This window comes from Lonchura striata, chromosome 15 (assembly GCF_050655825.1).
Source record: "Lonchura striata isolate lonStrDom1 chromosome 15, ASM5065582v1, whole genome shotgun sequence".
Classification (NCBI taxonomy): Eukaryota; Metazoa; Chordata; class Aves; order Passeriformes; family Estrildidae; genus Lonchura; species Lonchura striata.
The window spans coordinates 13,195,272-13,216,297 of NC_140717.1; the positions used below are offsets into that span (position 1 = coordinate 13,195,272).

A 21,026-nucleotide genomic window follows, 5' to 3' on the forward strand; every position below is an offset into this window, starting at 1 on the left:
ATACTCCAGCTTTGTGTATTTAACTTACACAACATAACTGTGTAAACTCTGGGTAAGTCACACAAGGGCCCTGGAGGTTTGGTCAATGACTTATTTTCTCTTACAGAGTGAAACAATTCCATTTTGCTGTTCTACAGGATAAAAACAAAGTTTTCAGCCATCTTCTTCCACCTGGTCCTTCAAATCTTCCTCTAGTCCCAAAGTTTGGACATAGACGACTCAGTGTTTCTCCAGCCCCACTTCAAAGGCAAATATTCCATGGGGAGGATGGGATTTGAGCCCTGGCACTGGCAGGGCATGAAACACACCCAATCTCATCCCTGAGAGCCTCCTGCACACTCCTGGGACTGACCCCGTTTGTGGAGCCAGTGCAATTTGTTTAAAAGGGGATTAAGGCTTTCTAAGTGATGGAAGATTACCCAGGAAACAATGATTGGATTGCTAATGGAGCATCAGAGCTGGCAGTGGGTGCTGACACGTTCCCAGGGCTCCTCAGACAGCTCAGCAGTCCCTCAGTGTTTGTTTGAGGGGGAATTTTCTTGCTGGAAAGAGCCATTCCATGGGCACTCCATCTGGGTTGGCTGCTCTAAGTACTCCCAGGAAATTATTCCCTCAGTCCCTTTTCAAGTCTGGATGCTCTGAGGGTCACTCACCACCCAACCCACTCTGAACTCCCCTAAGGCACCAAGTAGAGGGAAATTCTCTTACAAGGAAGGAGCCTGAGCTGTCACAACTGCCCCATCTTGTGTCCTGAAATGCTCCCGGGCCAAGGGTGTGTCTGGTTCCTGTCACCAAGTCAAGCCCTGCTGGAGGACAACAAAACCATTTCCAGAGGCAGGAAGGGTCCAAGTGCCACCCTGAGGCTGTGTGTCCAGAGGGGTGAGGGAAATCACTCCTTGCTGCCTGCAAAAGCACAGGGCCATCAGCAACAAAGGCAGATCCACTTCTCACCACCCAGTGTCCCCCAGCCGGGCTCCCACCTCAACCAGCTGCAGGGATCATCAGCTCAGAGGAACTGGGTCCTATTTGCAGAGTCCCTGAAGGCAGAAGGACTCATCCCTCCCTTCCCTGACTGCCCAGTCCAACCCCACAGCCCTCGGGGGTTAACTGGGAGCGCTGGGCAGGTGTTGCTGCCATCTGATGGAAAACTGGGCTTAAAAAAGGCAATTTTGGGTTATGTTGCCAAGCAGAGCCCAGGATTTCCTAGGGATTTATCCGGCCTCTCCTGTCAGTTCAAATCCTCCTTCAAGTGCTTATTCCCATGGATAAGGGAGGTGGGATGGGGGTGGCAGAATAATGGAATCTCTAAGGCTGGAAAAGCCCTCTAAGACCATCAAATCCAGAAATGAACCCAGCACCGCTGTTCTCACCACTAACCACACCCCCAAGTGCTGCATCCACACCTTCTGGACACTTCCAGGGAAATGCAGGGTGGCAAGAGAAGCCTGCTGCTGTTCCCTCCTGCTCCTTCCTTCTCTCCTACAGGGATTTGGGGACCAAACAAAAGCAGCCAGGAACTTTTGGGTTTAGTAAAATCATTTATATACATGATGGGTAATATTTACAATGTAATACTGATCCAAAAGGAACTAACGTGGAACACTGAGAAAGAAAAATGAGAACATTTTAACACACAGGAGTTAAACATGGGGTCAGACAGATTTCCAAAAGAAAATCCAGAAGTAATGACAGCAAAACTTTGACATGTTGCTATTTCCAATCAAAATCTCTTTCACTAATCAGGTTCTCCTAATTTTAATATATATAGAAAATCTTCAAATAATCAAGTCACAGGAGAAGCCAGTTATACAGAAAATTTTGAAAAGGTCAAATGATTTCAGAGATTTTTCTTCACTTAAATAAAATTCTAAAAAAAAAAAAACCCCAAACCCAACAACCTCCAGAGCTTTCCCACATATTTTTAGTGTTTTTACAAAGAAATTTTTCTTTGATCCCACACTTCCAGCTCAAGATATTTACAATATTCACAGTCTGCTATAAAGGATCAGTAGATTTATTACCAAGTCAAGCCTCAGAGAATCAAGACAAGGTGTCTTGCATTTGCTTCAACTGAAAAATGAACTAAACACAGGAAGGAGAAAGTCAAATGTTACTTTCAAACTTGTAAATTAACCCATTAAAGTTATTGAACTTTGAAACGTAAAACAGAACTTTTCCAAGAGTAAAAAAATCACCTTTCCCATAGAAACAAAACCATTTGACCTTGAGTCTTCAAATTGTGTTTTCTTAATCTGTCCCTCCTCCCTCTGCTTCAGATCTCATTTATCACAGAGAAGAAAATGTAGATTAAATCCATCAAAAGCAGTTCCTTGTAGCAAAAGCCCTTGGAAATTTGTACGAATGTTCCCATCTCAGGATCAGCAGCTCTTGGATGAAGAAAAGGAGGAATCCTCTAGCACACATCAGATCTCACCCTTCCCCCCTTACTGCACTTCCAACAAATTCTGGCTCCCAAAAATCTGCCTGAGGATTTCCCTCCTGGGAGGGCAGAGTCACAAAGAGCTTTTGGAGGGGATTTTTTGCTCTGCCGTTCAAAGAAAGGTAATTTCCTTGTTTCCATCTCTATCTGCCACATTTGAAAGTTTCAATTCCCCAGAAAGACATGGATTTCAACTTCAAAATGAAACCCTTTCAAGACATGACCTAGAATTAGAGGAAGGACAGAAATGCACGTAACAGGGCTTGGTGGTACAGCCAAAAAAATGACAAAAAACTCTCAATTTTTGCTAATTCTCTTCAGTTTTCATCAACAGGACAGTGCACAAATATTCCAGGTAGTGTCAGAGGTACAATTCCAGCTCACACAAACACTCCCTGCTACCATCAGAGGGATAAACAGGGACTGTTCTTACCCTACAACAAATTAGGCATTGGAAAACTGTCCACAGGATTAAGGAAAGCTGACAGAACAGAAAACAAAGCATCTCCTTCATGTAGAAAAAACAAGCCACTGTTTAGAAAATTGTATAGAAAGAATCAGACACTGCTTTGCCATCCAGCTAAAGCTGCAAGGAAATTTTGGTATAGAAAAGAGACAAAAAAAGAACAAGGCTGGACTTTTGTAGGAGAGAATTGGGAGATTCATGGCTCAGGTTTGTCAATGTAAACCCAAAAACAGATGAGCTGTGAAAGACAACAACGTTCAAGGAGTGGTCACTGATGGCCCTGGGTTGGCACTTCAGTCTGCAGACCAAACTCACCCGATGTCTGCACGGATTTGGTACCAAAATAGCTCTATAAAAAGCCTCCGCCCGATCTCGAAAGAAAGAGAAGCAGAAAAGGTAGAAAACTAGAACTATGTACAGATTCTTGCCATTGGTTTGCTTTATCAGGATTTAAAAAAGCAGCTTTTGGAGCCAATGTTCCAGACTAGAGTAAGAACCTGCCCTGGGGAGCAGGGAACAGCCCTGCAGTTGTGGCTCCCCCAAGAAGGAGCTCGAAGGCATCAGAGATGGGAATTTGGGCTCCAGAGACAAATCCCAGGGGTTCCCCAGAGCACTGGGAGCCTGCCAAACAAGAGGACAAGTCAGAACCCAAGCCTTGGATCTTCTAGGAAGGAAACAATGGGAATATGGGGGTGGATCCCAAACAAACAAAGTCCAGGCTGGTCTCAGTCCATAGAAGATCCCACCATGGAAATTAAAAGAACTTGTGCATAAGGACTTGAACATTCTTCTGTTCTGCTGTTGGACAAGGTGAGAAAAAGAAGAGTTTTGTGCTGAATGGCTGATTCAGCCTGAAAAAAGCTCTGAGGAAGATGAGGAGAAAGAAAGAGAAGAGGTTAAGCCTTAAAGAGGGCTTCTCCTGAGGGAGATGGGGAAGATGACAAAAAAAAGTCACTGCTCAGAACTGAAAATTTCAGCAAGCACATGGCCTCAGGTGCCTGGGCCAGGCACCAAGCCAAACAGAAAGGTATTTAATTGATTTTTCTCTACCTAAAGATCTGGAATTTAGGTGCCAAAAGGAGCTGTGAATTTGCATTTCACAGCACTTGCTTCAAGTACTCACTGAGCAGGGGCTTGAGAAACTGTGGCTCTCCTTCGCATACAGTCACTGCAGGGGCTGGATGTGGCAGGTGAAAGGCAGCTTCTGCAACTGGTTATTAAGAAAAAGAATGGTTTTTAACAATAAAATCCACCCCATTTTTGGGGCTCATGATTAACAGTACATAAGTGATCATATATACCTCGAGGAACTGAGTTTTAAAAAAATATTACAGTACCAATGATTTTTTTTTTGTATCTACAACTATACAGCATTTTCAAGCAGTATGGAAATTTCATGAAATAATTATGATTTATTAATTTACATAAAAATACTTTTTACAGTTAAAGAATAAATCTTAAATGGTAAAAAAAATAAGATTAAGAAGCTCCAGCTATTGAGAGTCATGGGAGTTTGTTTGCTCTTCAATCACTTGTTTGACAATTTCTGCCAGTTTTAGTCGATCCACTTTGTCTGTGAATCCTCTACCTGGAAGGGAAAAAACACGGAATCAGCTGGAGCTGGGCACAAGGAGGAAAGCAATCCCAGCTGGAATTAAACAATGCTTCACACAGACTTAGGACAACAGCAGCACAGGATCCAAAAGAACTTACAGACCATAGTTCTGTTGGGAAAATGGAGCAATTAAAGATCTCAATGAAAGCCAAGCACATAGAACAGAGGAGGAAGCAGGATCAAGCCCTTGTGAAGCTGACTGATGCTCCTGGTCCCTTTCATCCATCAGCACCTGCTCCTGGGGGCTGACATCTCTGCAGCTTCTTCTGTCCAGGAGCCACCTGAGCATTGCCAAGGTGTCTGTCCTGCTTTCATTCTGCTTCCCCCCAAGCTGAGCTGCAGAGCTGCTGTGCTGAAAGGGGGGAGCAGCCTCCAGCAGAAAGAGGGAATAAACAGCTGGATGGAAAGCAGCTCAACACAGCTGAAGAGGTTCCTAAAAGGATCGGAGAATCCTGGCATGGTTGGAAAGGACCTTAAAGGTCATCTGGGCAGGGACACCTTCCACTATCCCAGGTTGTTCCAAGCCCTGTCCAACCTCTCCTTGGACACTTCCAGGGATCCAGGGGCAGCCACAGCTTCTCTGGGCAACCTGTCCAGGGTCTCCCCAGCCTCACAGGGAAGGGTTTTTTGCATATATCCCATCTATTCCTGCCCTCTGGCAGTTTAAAATCCCCCTTTTCTACCATCATCCATTTGTGCTGTTACATTCCTGGTGCCTCTGAAAACTCAACCCTGACCCTCAAATAGAAATTTCAAAGTAACATTTTCACCCCCATTTTGGGAGCACCAGTTCTGGCAGAAACGATAGAACAGTGGCAAAACATAAATCAGCCCAAATCAAATCAATTTGGGGTTATTTCCATAGCAAGAGGTCTGTTCTTCCCACTTTTTCACATTCCCTGTGGGAGAGCAGGAATTCTCACCATTCCAGCTGAAGCTCTGCAGGGTGTCTCGCAGCAATTTGCACTCCCTGTTGTATTTCCAGGCCTCCTGCATCACTTCATTCAGCTTCTCATCTTCATTCTCTCCTGTTTGGGACAACAGAGAGACACAGGAGGTTTGGACTCATGCCTCACTCGGGGCTCAGCAAACTGGGCAGTTATTCCTGCTGACCACACACAAACCAGGAAATGGCTTTTAAACCATATATTCCTGTTTTAACAGTTCTGCATGTCACTAAAATTCCACATAAATCCAAATCCCAGCTCAGAGGCTGCCCAGTTTTCTTCTGTCCTCACCACTGGCACAGACAGACCCACAGTCAGGGTCTTGCATGTTTAGGAATAAAAGGTTCTTAAAAGCAGCAACCTTTACCAGCCTGTGGTAGAATGCACTGAGCAATCACATCTCTCAGCTTCTCCAGAGCCACGTTGGAATCATTGCTTCCATTCTCAGGGTCATGGATGTAAACACCATCCTTTGGCTTGGTGCTGCACAAGAAAAAGAGGGAAATAATTAGAATTTGGGTGCGGCACAAGCTCATTACTTGTTGTGTAACTGCTCCAGTCTAACACAGCTCCTTCCCTCTCTGGGAAATTGGGAGATGGGTTCAGCATTAATTATAATTCTTGTCCTATATTATGAGATAATTTTAAGTATGGAGAAAAAGGAATATTCCTTTAAATTACTTCAAATAAGGGTAATCCTGCAATGTATGAGTCTATTTTTCAGATTAATTGAAACAAAGACAGAGAGAGGTTACCTGACTGCTTCAGTAACTAAATGTCAGGATGAGAAAAAATATCTTATAATTCTTTCTCTGCCTGCCTTATCTTACATGTGACCCATCATCCCATAAGGAATCTGTTCAATGCAGGAACAGTGTCCAGCCTCCTTCCTGCCCTCACTGGCACATCTTGGCAGAAAAACCACACTGTGCCACTATTACTTGTCTGAGCAACACCAGAAGTGTGTTAAACCATCACAGCTGGGCCTGTGCCATTCCCAAGGCCATTTCCCAGCCATCCCAGCTGGCTCCACGTTGTCCTTCCAACCCCAGCTTTGGAGTTACCCCAGGAGTTTCCGCTTGCGCAGGATCGGGTTGTTCACGGAGTGAAGGGGTTTCAGGCTCACTTTGAGGTCTTGGATTCTCATGTTTGCAAGTTGTTCTGCATGAGCCTGTTGGATCCCTGCCACCATGGCCTGGAAAGACAAAAGGGGCACTTGGTGCAACAACACATGGACAGTGTTTGCCATGGGCAAGAAAAAAAAAAAGGAACCAAAATCCAATTTATTTTGGAGATGTGCAAGAAAAATCAGGTTTGCGTGAAGCAAGGTATGGTAAGAACTAAAATCAGTCACAAAATATCCCTGGGGGAAACAGGATAAAGGATCATCTCCTTCTCATGTTCACAAGATTGACTGAAATCCTCTTTGAGCAGAAATTATTAGTGAGGTCATTGCTGTAGTGGGGATAAAACATGGCAAAAAGAGGAAAGACCTATGGAAGATCCCTCAGGCTCTGCTTTCTACCATCAGCAGGTGGCTGCTCATTACACCAATCTGGGAGCATCTCCTTCAAGCCCAAATTTCACATCTTATTCCCATTTCCATTTCTGTTTCCATTTTCTCCCTACAATCTCAGGCTCTCCTAAAGCAGAAGAGAAGCTCCTTATCTGCATAACCCCACGTCAAAAATGCCTTTCACCCATCCCAGAGCTCTCCTGCTCCTGTGCAACATTCCTGACCAAATAACTGCTGCTCAGACCTTGTCCATCATCAGCTGGGCAGAGGGCAAGATGTTGTCCAGGGCTTCTGTGGAGTTGAGCCAGGGATGGTCCAACACCCCCTCAATGGTCAGACGTTCCTCAGGTTTGACCTTCAGCAGCCTGGGGAGGAAAGAATAAATCCCTAAGAAGGGGTTTGTTGATTTACAGAGCTTTTAAGTATGTTAAAGGCCAAAAAAGCAGCTTTTCCAAGAGCTCCAAACTGCCCCAAAATGAGCCCAAAATCTGTCCTAGCTCCCTGACCTCTCTGTGGTTTAATGCTGTCACAGCTCATCCAGGGCAATCCAGCACTCAGGGCAAAGGAAGGTGCTAAAGGCATTCCTGGGATACTCCTGTGCTGCTGAATTCCACAGCTGCTGCTCCCAGATGGGAAATCACCTTCCAGAGGAACTGGAAATTATCCAGGCTGGCACTCTCTGGAAATGCACTCCCACAGCTCATCCCCAGAACAGGTCACACTCATTCCAAGGACTCTGGGCATGGAAACTTTGTGGGATTCACTGCTCCCACCATATTACTCCTCAGCTTTTCTCCCCCCTGAATAGTCCTCAAGTAATGAACACTTTGGTTCCAGCTCCTCCAACTTTATTCCAAGATTGCTGAAAACTCCATGAAATCAATTTTTTTTTCCTAGCATGAAACCCTGGAAAGAGGATTTGCAGATAAATTTGTGTTCTCATGATGAGCACAACTAAATAACAAAGCAAGATTTCCCAACGAGTGCTGACAAGTTACCCCAAAGTCTGAATGAAAATGGGAATGACTCCATGAGGTTGTCACACTTCCTTAGAGAACTCCAGATCAGCTTCTTGGCTGCAGAGCACAAGTGTTTAATGTACCAAGAAAGTGGAAATAACTTGTACAAAATGTCAGCAGCACCACGGGGGAGAGCACAAATCCCACTTGTTGCCAACCGGGTTAAGCTCACTTTTGATACCAGACACGTGCATTCCTTTTCCATGCATTTTCCAAATCCTAACCCATTATCAAACCCTCATCAAGCTTGAGGTCAGAAATCAGCCTGGATCCATGTGACAACATCCTGAGAGCTGAGTTTCATGGGAATTCTAAAAGACAATGAAACCTTTTGCCTGTGGAGTTTCTGTGTGAGAATAAAGAGCTGACCTTGGTTTAAAGGAAAGTTAATTTGGTGAAAGGTTGGGGGTTCTCCTGCACAGCTCTAAAAAGGTCCCAGCATCCTCTCCAAACAATGTGAATCCTTGGAGAATTTACAGTACATCTCAGGAGCCAATGACACTTTTAAATTACTTCCCCAAGTGATTTTTTTCCCCCTATTTATATTGCTTTTATTCTCTCAGTTCCTGTGGTCATGCAAAGGCAGTAAGTCCCTGTCACTTTTTCAAAAATAAGTGAGGTCAAGCCCTAATCAGTGCCACGCTCTTGCTCCCAAACAGACCAAGTCTTTGAAACACTCCCTGCTGAGGGATGTGCCCTGCATGGAAAACAGACTCCATTAGCATTTGGAATAAAACATCCATGCAAAACCTTATCTGAGTCTGGCATCTCATGACAGATCTTGATCTCCCTTTCCATCCTCCTGCCTGATTCTTTTTAGGCTGTGTATGATGTGCACAGGGATTTAGGGGACAGATTTACCACATCCCATTAAAGGCACTTGATTTTCACAGGAATTCAAATGTTATCCCAGGAAATCCATGCCAGTTTGTGTTATCTGAAACCCTTCAGTGTTCCCACTCCCCTTAAAGACTCAATACACAATTCACCCCAACAAAAGAGACATCAACATTAAACACTTGGACAGGGAAAGAAAAACATTTTGCAGACTTGGTTTATGCTGAATGTAACAGAGAATTTGTCAGCTGGATGAGCTGCAGACAATCCTCACTGCTGGGATAAGGCATTTCCAGGTGTTTTTCCACTTCCTTAACATGGAAACATTCAAATTCCTCAACACAAGCACAGAGCAACACCAGAGTTTCCTGCAGGGACTCACTTTCTGACAATGTCTTTTGCCATTTCTGAGATCTGGCTCCACTCTTCCTCTGGGAACTCGAAGCTTCCTGTCATGATCTTTTTCCTCATGTCCTTGGGAATCGTCCGGCTGTGGTGCTTGGAGTAAAAAGGGGGGTACCCACACAGCATCACGTAGATAATGACCCCCAAGGACCACAGGTCACAGCTCTGCAAGCAAGAAAAGGGTCACTTTGGGGAGAAGTTTGCAGCAAATAGTGGGGGAGTTCTGATAAAAGTTCTGTGCGATTCCCTGGGGGAACAGAACCAGCTCAGCTCCTCTTCCAGATCCACCTTCGTGGATAAATCTGGCTGCTGTGACAAGGCAGTTCCCTGCTCCAAGCTGAACAACTTCCAGGTGGTTGGGAATTGTCTGGGAACAGCCAGGGCTGCAGAGGTGTGAGAGGTTTATTGCATCTCTCAGGATACCTCAATCCTACCCCTAATCCCATGAAGGAATCCAGTTGTTTACAATGGGAGACTGAAAACAGAACAACCATCCAACAAGGGCACCAGCAGGGATGTGAAATCAGAACTGTCTAGGTGGCAGCCAGGGACAGGAAGGAGCCAGGAGCAGGACTGCCATGGAAGGACAGAGCACCTGGAAGCTCTCAGTGTCCATTCTGGGCAGCCAGGTGAGCGCCAGGTGCTGCTTTTGCAGAATCACACCTGGGGACAAGGCCCTTCCCTCTGCAGCCTTTTCACCCAGTGCCACCGGGGCTGCACACAGCAATTCTTCACATGAAACGGAAAGAAAATCACTTCCACCTTGGAAATCCCAAATCAAGGGACAAGAGAGAGAAGAAACAACTCCAGGTGGAAACACCATTGGTACATTCTAAGGAGTTCAGAAGCAGAATCCCAAATTAAGGGACAAGAGAGGGAAGAAGAAACTCCATGTGGAAACACCATTGGCACATTCTAAGGAGTTCAGAAGCAGAATTGTCTGCCTCAATCACCAACCTGGCTCTCCAGGATGGAGAGGCAGTCAGAGCCCTGAGGAAGGCAGATTTGTGATGCAGACTAATTAACATTTTCTTTAACACTCTCTGTGAGGCTACAAAATGCTAACACTGCACATCAAATACCTGCTCAGGCATGCAGTGAAATAAACAACCATCCCTAGAGCTGCAATCAGGGCACATCCTTACATTAGGATCACAAAGCAGATAACTTGAATTAAAATTGACACACCCTGAACACTCAGTGGTTCAAGCACTGCTCAGCCAGCAGGAGACAGTGATGAGGAGGAAAACGTTTTGGAATGCCCAAAAAAGATTATGACCTTTCAGGACATTTCCTGAAACGATTTTGCCAAGATTCCAGCAGCTACACAATAAATTCTTGGTTGTTTTCTAGAAGATCCAGGCAGAGAGCAGTTTCTGGCACAGCTGCCTGAGCAAGGAATGCTCTGCACATCCAGAAACTCTGGCAGCAGGAAAGAGATTCCCTCATGGCTTCACTCCAGCAGAGTCATTCTACTCTCCAAAATATTGTTCATATTTAGTGCTCCTTAAAAGCTTTTGCATATTTATCCCCCCCTTTATTAGAGGATCATTAATTAGGTTTGCACTAAATGTGCATTTTATTATCTCTATCAGAAGCACCAGTGGGGTGGGGAAGACTTTTAAAGAGGTTTTCCAGCTCACCTTGTTGTAAGTGTAAGGGGTTGGAGAGGTGGGGATAATACCAGATTTTTCTTTCTGATGTCTTCTTTGTGCCTCCAATACCTGGTGGGAAGGGAAATAAAAACAGACAAACAAAGAAAGATCCATCTAATGAACAGGCAACACAACCAGCAAAGCCTATGCCAAAGATTTCTGATGACTTTCCATTCAGGAAACTTATTCCAGCTACTGAAGACTACCAAACTCCAGTTTTTCTCCCTAAGAAAGACTGGAGCTTTCACCATGGGAAAATACTAAAATATACAATATTTCAGAGCACAAAATCTCCAGTTCTGCCTGAATTAAAGCAGTTGCTCAGAACCTCCAACCCCTCCATGCTTGGAACCAGAACCTAAAGAGTTTTTGAAGGGTAACCCAAGCTCCAGAGCTGTCCCTTTTTGCCCTCCCAGAACAAATCCTATCAAATGTGTCCTTTCCTGATCCAGTCTGTGGGTTTGGGTTCCAGGGAGCCCCAGCAGGCTCCAGCTGAGGAATTTTATGAATTTTCAGGGCATGTTCGTTGTCTGAACTGCCCTTCCCAGTGATTAAAGGCAGCCCAGCACTGCAATTAAATCTCCATCTGCAGCTGCTTTTCATTTTCTCCAGGACTCCAACACAAAGGACAGGAGAGGTGGGGGAAAGCAGCACTACAAAGAGCAGCCTGTGTGTAATTATAGATTGTCTTTAATGACAGAGGGGCCAGGCCAAGGTGCCCAGGTACCAACCCTCTGCCACTGCCCTTTGTGAGCAACCACCTTTTCAGAAGCTTTTTGTTCCAGCCAAGTCCTTTTTAATGAAATCCTGAATGAGCTTGAGCTGGAGGAAGGGTGGCAAAGCAGGGATTTCTCCAAAGCAGCTGCTTTAATACAGCTAAAGGCCAACTGCCATCATCAGGGCTGAGCAGAGTGGGAAATCTGCCTTATCAACAGATCCCTGTGGCACTCCAGCTCCAGAGTGGAGGGATTCCTGCAAGATTCCTGCACTCAGAGCCCTTCCCAGGGCAGCAAAGGGGGTTCAAATGATGTGGGTATGGAGGCTGAGGCAATAAATGATCCCACTTCAGCCCAGAGCAGGAACTGGTTCATACCTGAGGTGCTACATAATAGGGAGTGAACTGGGGTGTCATCAAGTCACCTTGGTCTACTTTGGCAAACCCAAAGTCACACAATTTAACAGGTGCATCCTAAAATAAGGAGAAGAGGCTTTATTAGACAAATCTCATTAAATCAGCTTTTTTAACACATAATTTTCCCCCTGCCCTCATCTCACCTTTTCCAAACGTTCTCCTCATTGTATTTATACCCTCACACTCCACCAGGTCACAAAGTGACCTTTCCAAACAGAGGTTTTGATTTTCTGGTGCTCTGGGCCAGGAACAGCCCCCTCAGGGATTGGGAAAGCTCTGAGCCCCTTGTAGGGGCATATCTGCATATCCAGGCTGGTTGTGAGCAGGAGAGACAAAGAATTGTTTGGATCTATCAAAGCACCTCTAGGCAGAGGATCAGAACATCCTGATGAGGGGGCAGAGCTGGGTCCTGTGTTCAGGTGGAGAACCTGACTCCTGTTTAACAGGAGCAGCAGGGACTCCCTGCCCTGCAAGGAGATCAGGGGATGGAAAAGCACCAAGTCCATGCACGTGATTCAATTTTGTCACCAAACATTCATGTCCTTTTATCACTACTCTGAAAGTCACCCATGAGCCACTTCAAAGAATTCAGCAGCAAAAGAATTTCAAATGTTCATCTTACCAGAGAGTTATCCTTGAAGAGGAGATTCTCAGGCTTGAGGTCTCTGTGTGCAATGTTTAGTGAGTGGCAATGCTGCAAAGCCAAAGCTATCTGGAAAAGGGCACAATAAATCAGCTACAATCACCGACCTCCTCCTGCAGCCTGGACATTTATTTCAGCTTTACAAAGGACATTTCCAAACCCAAACATTTTCACTCCACTTGGGTAGAGTTCTCCTTTAGGACAAGACTGATCCTGCTGCAGTGATGCAGTGAAGTGACAGCTGGGACATGAATTCCACAGAAAGCAAAAGCCAGGCTGGCTTGGGCTTCCCAACCTCCTCAGTTTGGGAACTCAAGGCATTGAGAGCCTCCCCAAAGTGAAGCAGGTGGTGCCAGTGCCCCTTTCCTGCTGTGCCAGGGCTCCAGGGTGCTGCCCCTGCCCAGCAGTTCCACCCTGCTGGACACTCCCAGCAGTGAGTTCTTGCTTCAGGATTCCAGGGAATCATTCACTGCATTTGTTCCTGCCTGGAGGCAGTTTTATTTAATTTTGGATGGTACTGCCTGCACTTTAATCATTCTGTGGATATCCCAAAGAAATGCATTCCTGGATTGTTTCAAGGATGCTTTAGGAACCTGCAATCCAGGCAGGAAAAGCTCCAGGGACTGCACATTTCCAAGTGCAATTCATTTAAAGAAAAGCCAAGTATAAATATTTAAACAGCATTCCTGAGACAGAAGTGAGGCACAGCCTCACAACCCTTATTTGGAAGTATCCCTGCTGGATTCTGTAGGATCCTGCCCAAGTTTAGAGTCCTTAAAACCCTCCAAATTACTGTCATAAGAGAACCTCACTGCTCATTTAGCTCAGCAATAAATACAAACGCATTCCCAGAGAAAATGAGGCAGTGCTCTGAAAAGCTTTAACCATTCCTGGGTATAAGACAAGGATGAAGAACCACCAGAGAAAAGACTTTTAGAGAGATTTTCACATTTCAAACTTCATTTCTATGAACATTAAATTGAAGAGTTACTTGAGACATGAATAACCCAAGTGTACACAAAGAATTCAGACCAAAGTCTTGACTTCTGGTCAAGTTTGAAAGTTTTCCCCACCATGTCAGAATCAAACAGCCCAAAGGACGTCAAACAAACTGTCAAGAATAATTCTATACTTCCACCTCATTTCTTTGTTGGATGAGACCAAAAATTGCAAGCACAATTAGCATTTCATTAGAATCAAGTCAAAGCACAAAAGTAACACAGATTTTTTGCCCCAGGTTCAAACATTTTCTCTCCAGCTGAGGGGAACTGGGGATCCCAGCACTGAATTCCACAGAGATTCTTCTGAGAGTCCCACCAGCAACAAAAAACCTGATGAACACCAAAACCCCCTGCAGAAACCACCATGGAGATTATAAAATACAGCACTCAGGAGTGAGCTGGGAGAGAAAGGGTAAAGGAAAAACAACATTGGAACAAACAGACACAAAATCAGAACAAACAGACACATTCCTTGGTATCTTCCAGGAATTCCACAGCCCAAGCCCAGAGCCCAGCCTGAAAACCCCTGGCCCAGAGGAGAGAAATACCAAGGGGGTCACGGAGGTTCCAGAGCTCAGGAGTCCTGCTGGAGGCAACACTTTTAGGACAAGAAGAATGACAAAATTCTCTTGAAGTCTTCTCTAGACCAGGTGTGGAAAAGCAATGTTAAGCACAGCAGCCCCAGAGAACAAGCCCACACCTTCAATCCTTTATTCCTAGTAAAGCTTTGGCATTGTCACTTATAACAAAGCAGGCAATGATCATCGGATCAGAACTGAGGAATCTTTTAATTCAATCCTTTTTCCCCACCCTTCCAGCCCCAGGAATTGTCCCTACTTTAGCCAGAGCATGATGGATTTGCTGGGACAGGGGGTGACTTGCCTGCTTTGTTACTTGGCTCGCTTGCTTCTCAGTAAAGTGCCGGTGCTGGCTGATTCTGTGGAAGAGCTCTCCCCCTTCCATCATCTCCATTACAATTAGGAGCCGAGCCCTGTTCAAAAGCATTTCATGTTGTTACATTAAAAAAATCATCCAAAAGAACAGAATTGCTAAGCTAAGAATGCATATTTCACACAAACACTGCTTTCTCTGTGCTGTTTTCGGGGCCATTTTGGTGCTGTTGTTTTGCCTTTGAGTCTAAAATCCTCAGGATTTTCTGGCTCCCAGTAACTGGCAGCCAGGAATTTCCAGTTTGCTCCTCCTGATGGGCTCCCACATCCAGCTGGAACAAACTGGACACGGATACATCCAGCTCCACCCTGGATGGAGCTGGAAGCCATGTGGACACTCCAAGGGATAACTCTGCCCTCAAGGAGTACACAGTACATGGATGCTTTTGAGTCTGGATCCCCCATTATTTTAATTTACAGCTTTACTGCCATAAGTATGAAGGATAAAAAAAAGGAAGGTGGAGATCAGGGCTGCCAGATCCTCAAGGAATTAACTCCCAGTTCCCACCACACAGCAAAATCAGCTACACCAGAGCCTAAGACAGGTCTCAGCTCTTTCATTCTCCCAGCTCTGATGATTTTCTCCACTAAGATCCTATCAGAAGACAATATTTTTATCCAAATGTTATAATGCACCAAAAAAAAAAAAAAAATCACTCTGCTCCATGTTTTCCTGTGTTCATTTTAAGCAGGACAATGCACTGAGAGTTTTCAAGGCTGAATTTCATATTTTTAGAAACAACTCTTTCACACAATGCAGACTGAATCAATGGAAAACCTAAAAAAATGGAGATGCATTCAAAACAGGGAGTAAAGGAGGCAAAATAATTTAAATACACAAAAGTCAGAAAAAAAAAAACAAAAACAAGAGCTGCTTGGTCTGCAGGATAATTATTACACCTGGGACCCCCTTGAAATAATAATTTTGTGATTAAAACCAAACCAAAACAAAGCAAACTCCACTATACCTTGGGCTAAACATGGAAAACAAGCGGTGGGAATGAATCACCCTATGTAATCTTACCTGGGGCTGGATTCATGTGGGAACTGCACACTGTTAGCATAAACTTCAATTATTTGAACAATATTGGGATGTGTTGCACACATCATGTGCAGACGTACCTTGAAGAGAAGGGAAGAGCTGTTACTGCACACAGGGACAGGCACAGAGCCCTGCTGAGCTCGGGATAAAAACACCCCAGCCTGGCCCCCAAATCTCTGACAGATTATGGATTCACACACAGAGCTCTGGGAAAAGCTCAATCTTTGAGATCTTTACAGGAATTTAAAGACAGAACCAGCTTTAAAGTAGCAACGTAGCACTTCAGTGGAAGTGACAATGAATGAATGAACCCTACAATTCCATCTTCTGGCTTCTCTCATGGCTAAGCATTCACAACAGCTGGAACATCACCTCCTGTCCCAACATTCAGGGATTTCCCCCACTTTAAAGCTCCCTGGGCTGTTCAATCAAGCCAATTCTTGGTATTTTTATGGGAATTTTAAAGGAGAATTTGCTCAGTAAGAAGAAATGGAAGTTGCCTAAACCTCGAGGACAATTGATCCTTCTTTAAATTCCCCACAGCTTGGAGGAGTGCCTATCATTCCACAGGCTGACAGTCTGGCACCTCAGGAATTCCCAACCTGTGTCAGGAGCTGCTTTAGGTCCTGGCACATGGAAAAATCCATTTCCAAAACAACTTGAAGCATTCTTGGGGCAGTGATATCCAAGAGTGAGACGTATGGCAACAAAATTCCCTCTCAAACTGGTTCTGTTCCATTACAGGGAGAAGAACAGCTTTAAAACACAGCTCAATTAATTAGAAATAAATCTCTGGAAGCACAGCCAGCAAATGGGGGTTTGGTGGTGGGGTTTTTATGTTTAAAAAATTCCAATAATTGAAGGTTTTCTGGAGAGAAAAGCAGGAACTGTACCTCATTTCGAGCTTTTGGACGATCGAGAAGGATTTTCAGTGCAAAGCGTTCTTGGGAGGATTTTTTCATGCAGACTCTGGTATTACAGCAACAAAATCATTCAGTCAGCAAGGAGGTTAAAAAAAGACACCTGAAACAATTGATCTGTAGCTCTGAGTTTGCTCTCCACGTGGGAATTCCCAGGAATGCCCCCCAGTCTGGGACACATCCCAGCTCTCACCCTAAATTCAGCCTCAAGAGAGATTTTGGATGGAAATAACCCAAAGCACACCTGAACACCCCCAGTGCTGTTGGAATAAATGAAGTGTTTAGAATAGATAAAGTGGTTTGGGAAGGAAATCCTCATTTTGGCTGAATTTTTTCTCTTCCCCCCACTCCCCCCTCCATTTAACAATTGAGGAAAGGGCCCATGTTGGAACGGGCATCCAAAAGAACAAAGCACAAAATGGGTGTTTGAATGAAACAACACAAAAAGGATGAGGAGATCCCAGACAGGAAGAAAAAAGATGGGAAAAAAGGACAAAGGGAGCACCCAGGAACAGCAGCACAGGGGTTTTCCAGCACAAATTCCCATTTTCTGAAGGGAGAAGCTTTGCTGGAGAAGTGTTTTGCTTCCCAGAAAGCATCCAGGGGTTAGAAATCCATGAGGAGCAGGGCTGGGATGAAAGGCCAGTGGAAAAGCTGGAAAAACAACTGGGAAAGCAGGGAAGGGGCAGTGCAGGGGGGCTCAGGAGGAATTTCTGGTGTCATTATTCCACAACCAACTCCTGCTCCTGCCTGGCTGTGGGAACACACCAGGACAGGGAAGGGAAGAGAAGTTTTCCTTCCCAAATTCCCCCCAAAAAAGACAAAACCCCTCCTGCATGACCCATGTGGGGCAGAGTTATTTGCTGGTTTTAATTTTTTATGTATCCCATCATCACATTTAGTGAAATATTCACTGAATCCTCCACAGGGCAGGGACAATGCTGGGGTATTCCCTTACCTAACAGGCCCACTGATCCCAGCTCCCAGCTTCTGAGTCCAGTTAATGTTGTATTCCTCTAAAATTGAGGTTTCCTGTTCAGGAAGGAGCAGCAGGAGGGAAAACAGTCAATAAATACAGAATAAATAAAATTAATACAGCTTTAAAAAAAAAACAAAACAAAACAAAACAAAAAAAACCAGCTCAGCAGATCTGAGTGCAAAAGTACCTGCTGAGGAGCTTGCTTTCCTGAGGAAAATTAAACATAAATCTAAATAAATAGCAATGCTCATGTTATGATTTACCTGATTGAAATTGTTTCTGTGCAGCTGGAATTTCCAAACAGGGTTATTGAGAGCAGTAAATGTGATTTTGTGCTTTTAATACCCAAAGTGTACCAAGGGCATCTCTCCCTGGCTCAATTCCAGCTTCCTACCTATAAAATGCATTTTTTGGTCACAGAAAACTTAAAATTACAGGTTTCAAACCATTGGGACCATCACACTGTAAATTAAACCCTGCTTGCTTAATTTCAGATTTTTCTGATCATGAACCAGGCTCCTTTTGTCCAAATCCACCCAAATAGGGCTGGGTTTTGTTAGGCCACAGCTTGGGTGCTCTCAGGCTTAACCACATCCCAAGGCAGGCTTTAAATCCAGCTCAGAGCTTTGATTGATGCCCTGAGCTGGGCCTTTGTTCCTTTATTAAATTCCTGCCTCAGCTCAGGATAAATCACAGCCAAAGGAGCTGCTGCAACAGCAACACAAGGAAAAAGAATTCCCAAATACATTGATTCCCATCCCTTCATCCCAAATTACATGGATTGACATTCCTTTATTCCAAAATATATTGATTGATATCCCTTTATCAAAATTGTACTGATTCCCATCCCTTTATCCCAAATTACATTGATTGATAACCCTTTATCAAAATTACATTGATTCCCATCCCTTTATCAAAATTACATTGATTTCCAAATTACACTGATTCCCATCCCTTTATCCCAAATTACATTGATTGACATGCAATAAATTATGATTTCTCGAAACTACACTGACTCCCATCCCTTTATCCCTAATTACATTTATTGATATTTCTTTATCAAAATCACATTGATTCCTATCCCTTTATCCCAAATTACACTGATCAACATCCCTTTATTCCAAATTACAGTGACATGTAATGAATTATTATTTACCAAAACTACATTGATTTCCATCCCTTTATCTCAAATTATATTGACTGATATCCCTCTATCAAAATCACATTGATTCCCATCCCTTTATCAAAATTAGTGATTGACATCCCTTTATCAAAATTACACTGATTTCCATCCTTTTATCCCAAATTACACTGATTGACATCCCTTTATCCCAAATTACATTGATTGACATGCAACAAATTATTATTTATCAAAATCACATTGATTCCCATCCCTGTATCAACATTACACTGATTTACATCCCTTTATCCCAAATTACAGTGACACGTAATAAATTATTATTTATCAAAACTACATTGATTTCCATCCCTTTATCCCAAATTACACTGATTGATATCCCTTTATCAAAATCACATTGATTCCTATCCCTTTATCCCAAATTACATTTATTTCCATCCCTATATCCCAAATTACATTGATTGACATGCAATAAATTATTATTTATCAAAATCACATTGATTCCCATCCCTTTATCCCAAAGGAATCCCCCAGCTCCCCCCCAGTAGGGCACAGAGGAACCCTGCACGTGCTCAGCTCCAGACACACAAAACTCAGCCAAATCCCAAAATCCAGAGGGGTTTTTTCGTGGCAGGAACTCCGGGAAAACTGCCTGACATCCCAAAAATCAGGAATAGGGAACAGGGTCAGAAACAGGGTTCTGGCTGCTGGGAAATGTGGGGGAATTCTCTTTAAGGAAGGCTGTTCTTTGCTGTTTGATTTTGTAGCTGTCAAACCTGATAAATAAGAATATTTAATCCGTGGGACAGAGCAGCCAGCAAGCTTTGAGTGGTGCCCAGGTGCTGGAAAAATCAATTTGCTTGGTGGTGGAATTGCCTTGATTAAGGAAAAAAAATTCCCAAATACCCTGGAAATTCAGGGAGAGGCCAGCCCTGAGGGTTTCTAAAGGGTTTAGAAGGAAGGGGCAGAAATCTCAGTGGGTCCCAGGAATTTGTGGTTTTCAGGAGGAGCAGAAATCTCAGTAGGTCCCAGGAATTTGTGGTTTTCAGGAGTAGCAGAAATCTCAGTGGGTCCCAGGAATTTGTGGTTTTCAGGAGGAGCAGAAATCTCAGTGGGTCCCAGGAATTTGTGGTTTTCAGGAGGAGCTCAGAGAAACTTCTGATGAACTCAACTCAGATAATTCTGTGATTTAGTGACAATAGAGCTCGGAAAGGGGAACAATGCTTGGGAAGAAGGATTTGGACAAAAGGAATGGGAGACTTAAGGGCCACGAGGATACTGGGGAGAACCCCCAAGAGAAGAAACCGAAAAACCCAAAAATGCTCCGTGTCTGAGTTGAAATCAGTAAAAGGGAATTCCAGCAGGGACAGATCCGGACCAGCCAGAGCCCCAGAGGAGGAGCAGGAGAGACTAATAACACGGCTAATGAGAGACTCATTAACCACCAGCGCACTAATTAACAAGAGAACTACACCACCCGTAGCCGACGAGCACCGATTCCTCTGTTGGCCGGAGCAGAAACTTCGCATCCTTGCGGCGCTCGGTCTGTGGGATCCCCAGCGAACCCCCCGAGCCTCCCTCAGCGGCCTCTGCTGAGGCAAAAAACCCCAAAATCCGCCACACCAGCGGCGACCCCAGCCCGGCGTCCCCCGCCAACCTTGATCGTCTTGTCCATGTCGCGATCCTGCGACATCGTCCCGCGGGGCGCGGCGGGGGCCGCGTCAGGCGAGGCGCAGCCCCGCAGGCTCCTTTGTGCCGCCGCTCCCGCTCCGCCTCATGCCCGGCCGGGCGGGCCGCGGGTACCGGAGCCCGCGGGGCCCGCGCGGAGCCGCCGCTCAACCGGGAGGAGCCGCCCGGGACCCGGACATCGCGGGCAGCCCCGCCGGCCGCCGCGGGCCGCCGCCGCCGCGCTGCCGCCGCCGCGGGCCGCACGGGAGGATGGAGCGGGACCGCCGCGCCCGCCCCGCGCCCGCCGCGGCGTTTTGGGAGGCGCCGCCACGGCGCTGGAGCGGTTCGCAGGCGGCGGGCGGCAGCTCTAAAACCGCGACAGCGGCGGAAAAGCCCCCGCCGGGCTTTCGGGAGGGGCGGCGCCCGGTGATGACGTTGCAGTCACCGAGCGGACTCTGGCCCGCCCCTAGGGGAGCGGGGGGGCAGAGAGACACACAAATCGAAGTATCGCGAGATCTCCGCGGGCGAGACCGAACGAGGGATTAGGGGTTTGATTGCCGCCCTTCGCATCCCGAGATCTCGCGAGAACTCGGCGCTCCTGCTTGGTGAGAGGCAGGGTTGTTCGAAGTCTCGCGATATCTGGGGCGCGCGCG

General features: G+C 45.4%; 2 protein-coding genes across 8 annotated transcripts in view; one reads left to right on the forward strand and one right to left on the reverse strand.

Moving 5' to 3' along the window:
• Positions 1-17,046, forward strand: part of TMEM116 (transmembrane protein 116) — a 29,159-nt gene extending 12,113 nt beyond the window's left edge. Inside the window, exon 12 of one of the 2 annotated variants that reach the window (XR_014958678.1) lies at positions 13,913-17,046. The gene's annotated coding sequence lies outside the window, so the exon portion shown is untranslated. Of the gene's footprint in view, positions 1-106; positions 1,883-13,912 lie in introns of those variants that run through there. The other variant, XR_014958677.1, reaches the window with a different exon arrangement.
• MAPKAPK5 (MAPK activated protein kinase 5) lies at positions 1,519-20,566 on the reverse strand. 6 transcript variants are annotated; one of them, XM_021544656.3, is made up of 14 exons: positions 20,363-20,566; positions 17,547-17,620; positions 16,562-16,637; positions 15,651-15,748; positions 14,559-14,667; positions 12,655-12,744; positions 11,994-12,089; positions 10,889-10,969; positions 9,223-9,410; positions 7,229-7,349; positions 6,533-6,663; positions 5,836-5,951; positions 5,445-5,549; positions 1,519-4,494 (listed from the first exon to the last, which is right to left on the reverse strand). In XM_021544656.3, the coding sequence occupies exons 1-14, from the start codon at positions 20,396-20,398 to the stop codon at positions 4,400-4,402; spliced, it is 1,416 nt and encodes a 471-aa protein (XP_021400331.1). In that variant the 5' UTR covers positions 20,399-20,566; the 3' UTR covers positions 1,519-4,399. The 6 variants fall into 6 exon arrangements, with proteins under 6 accessions (XP_021400331.1, XP_021400329.1, XP_085449382.1 ...); XM_021544654.3 differs by having other exon boundaries at positions 5,830-5,951; positions 20,363-20,554; XM_085593256.1 differs by having other exon boundaries at positions 5,830-5,951; positions 16,562-16,691; positions 20,363-20,548.
• Positions 20,567-21,026: the final 460 nt, after the last annotated feature.

Coding starts and splice junctions, on each gene's coding strand:
- MAPKAPK5 (XM_021544654.3), bottom strand. CDS start 20,398: ATGTCGCAGGATCGCGACATGGACAAGACGATCAAG. Junction 16,638..17,546: donor GGGATCAGTGGGCCTGTTAG/GTAAGGGAATAC, acceptor CTGTAATACCAG/AGTCTGCATGAAAAAATCCT. Junction 6,664..7,228: donor CCCAGCTGATGATGGACAAG/GTCTGAGCAGCA, acceptor TTGTCTTTCCAG/GCCATGGTGGCAGGGATCCA.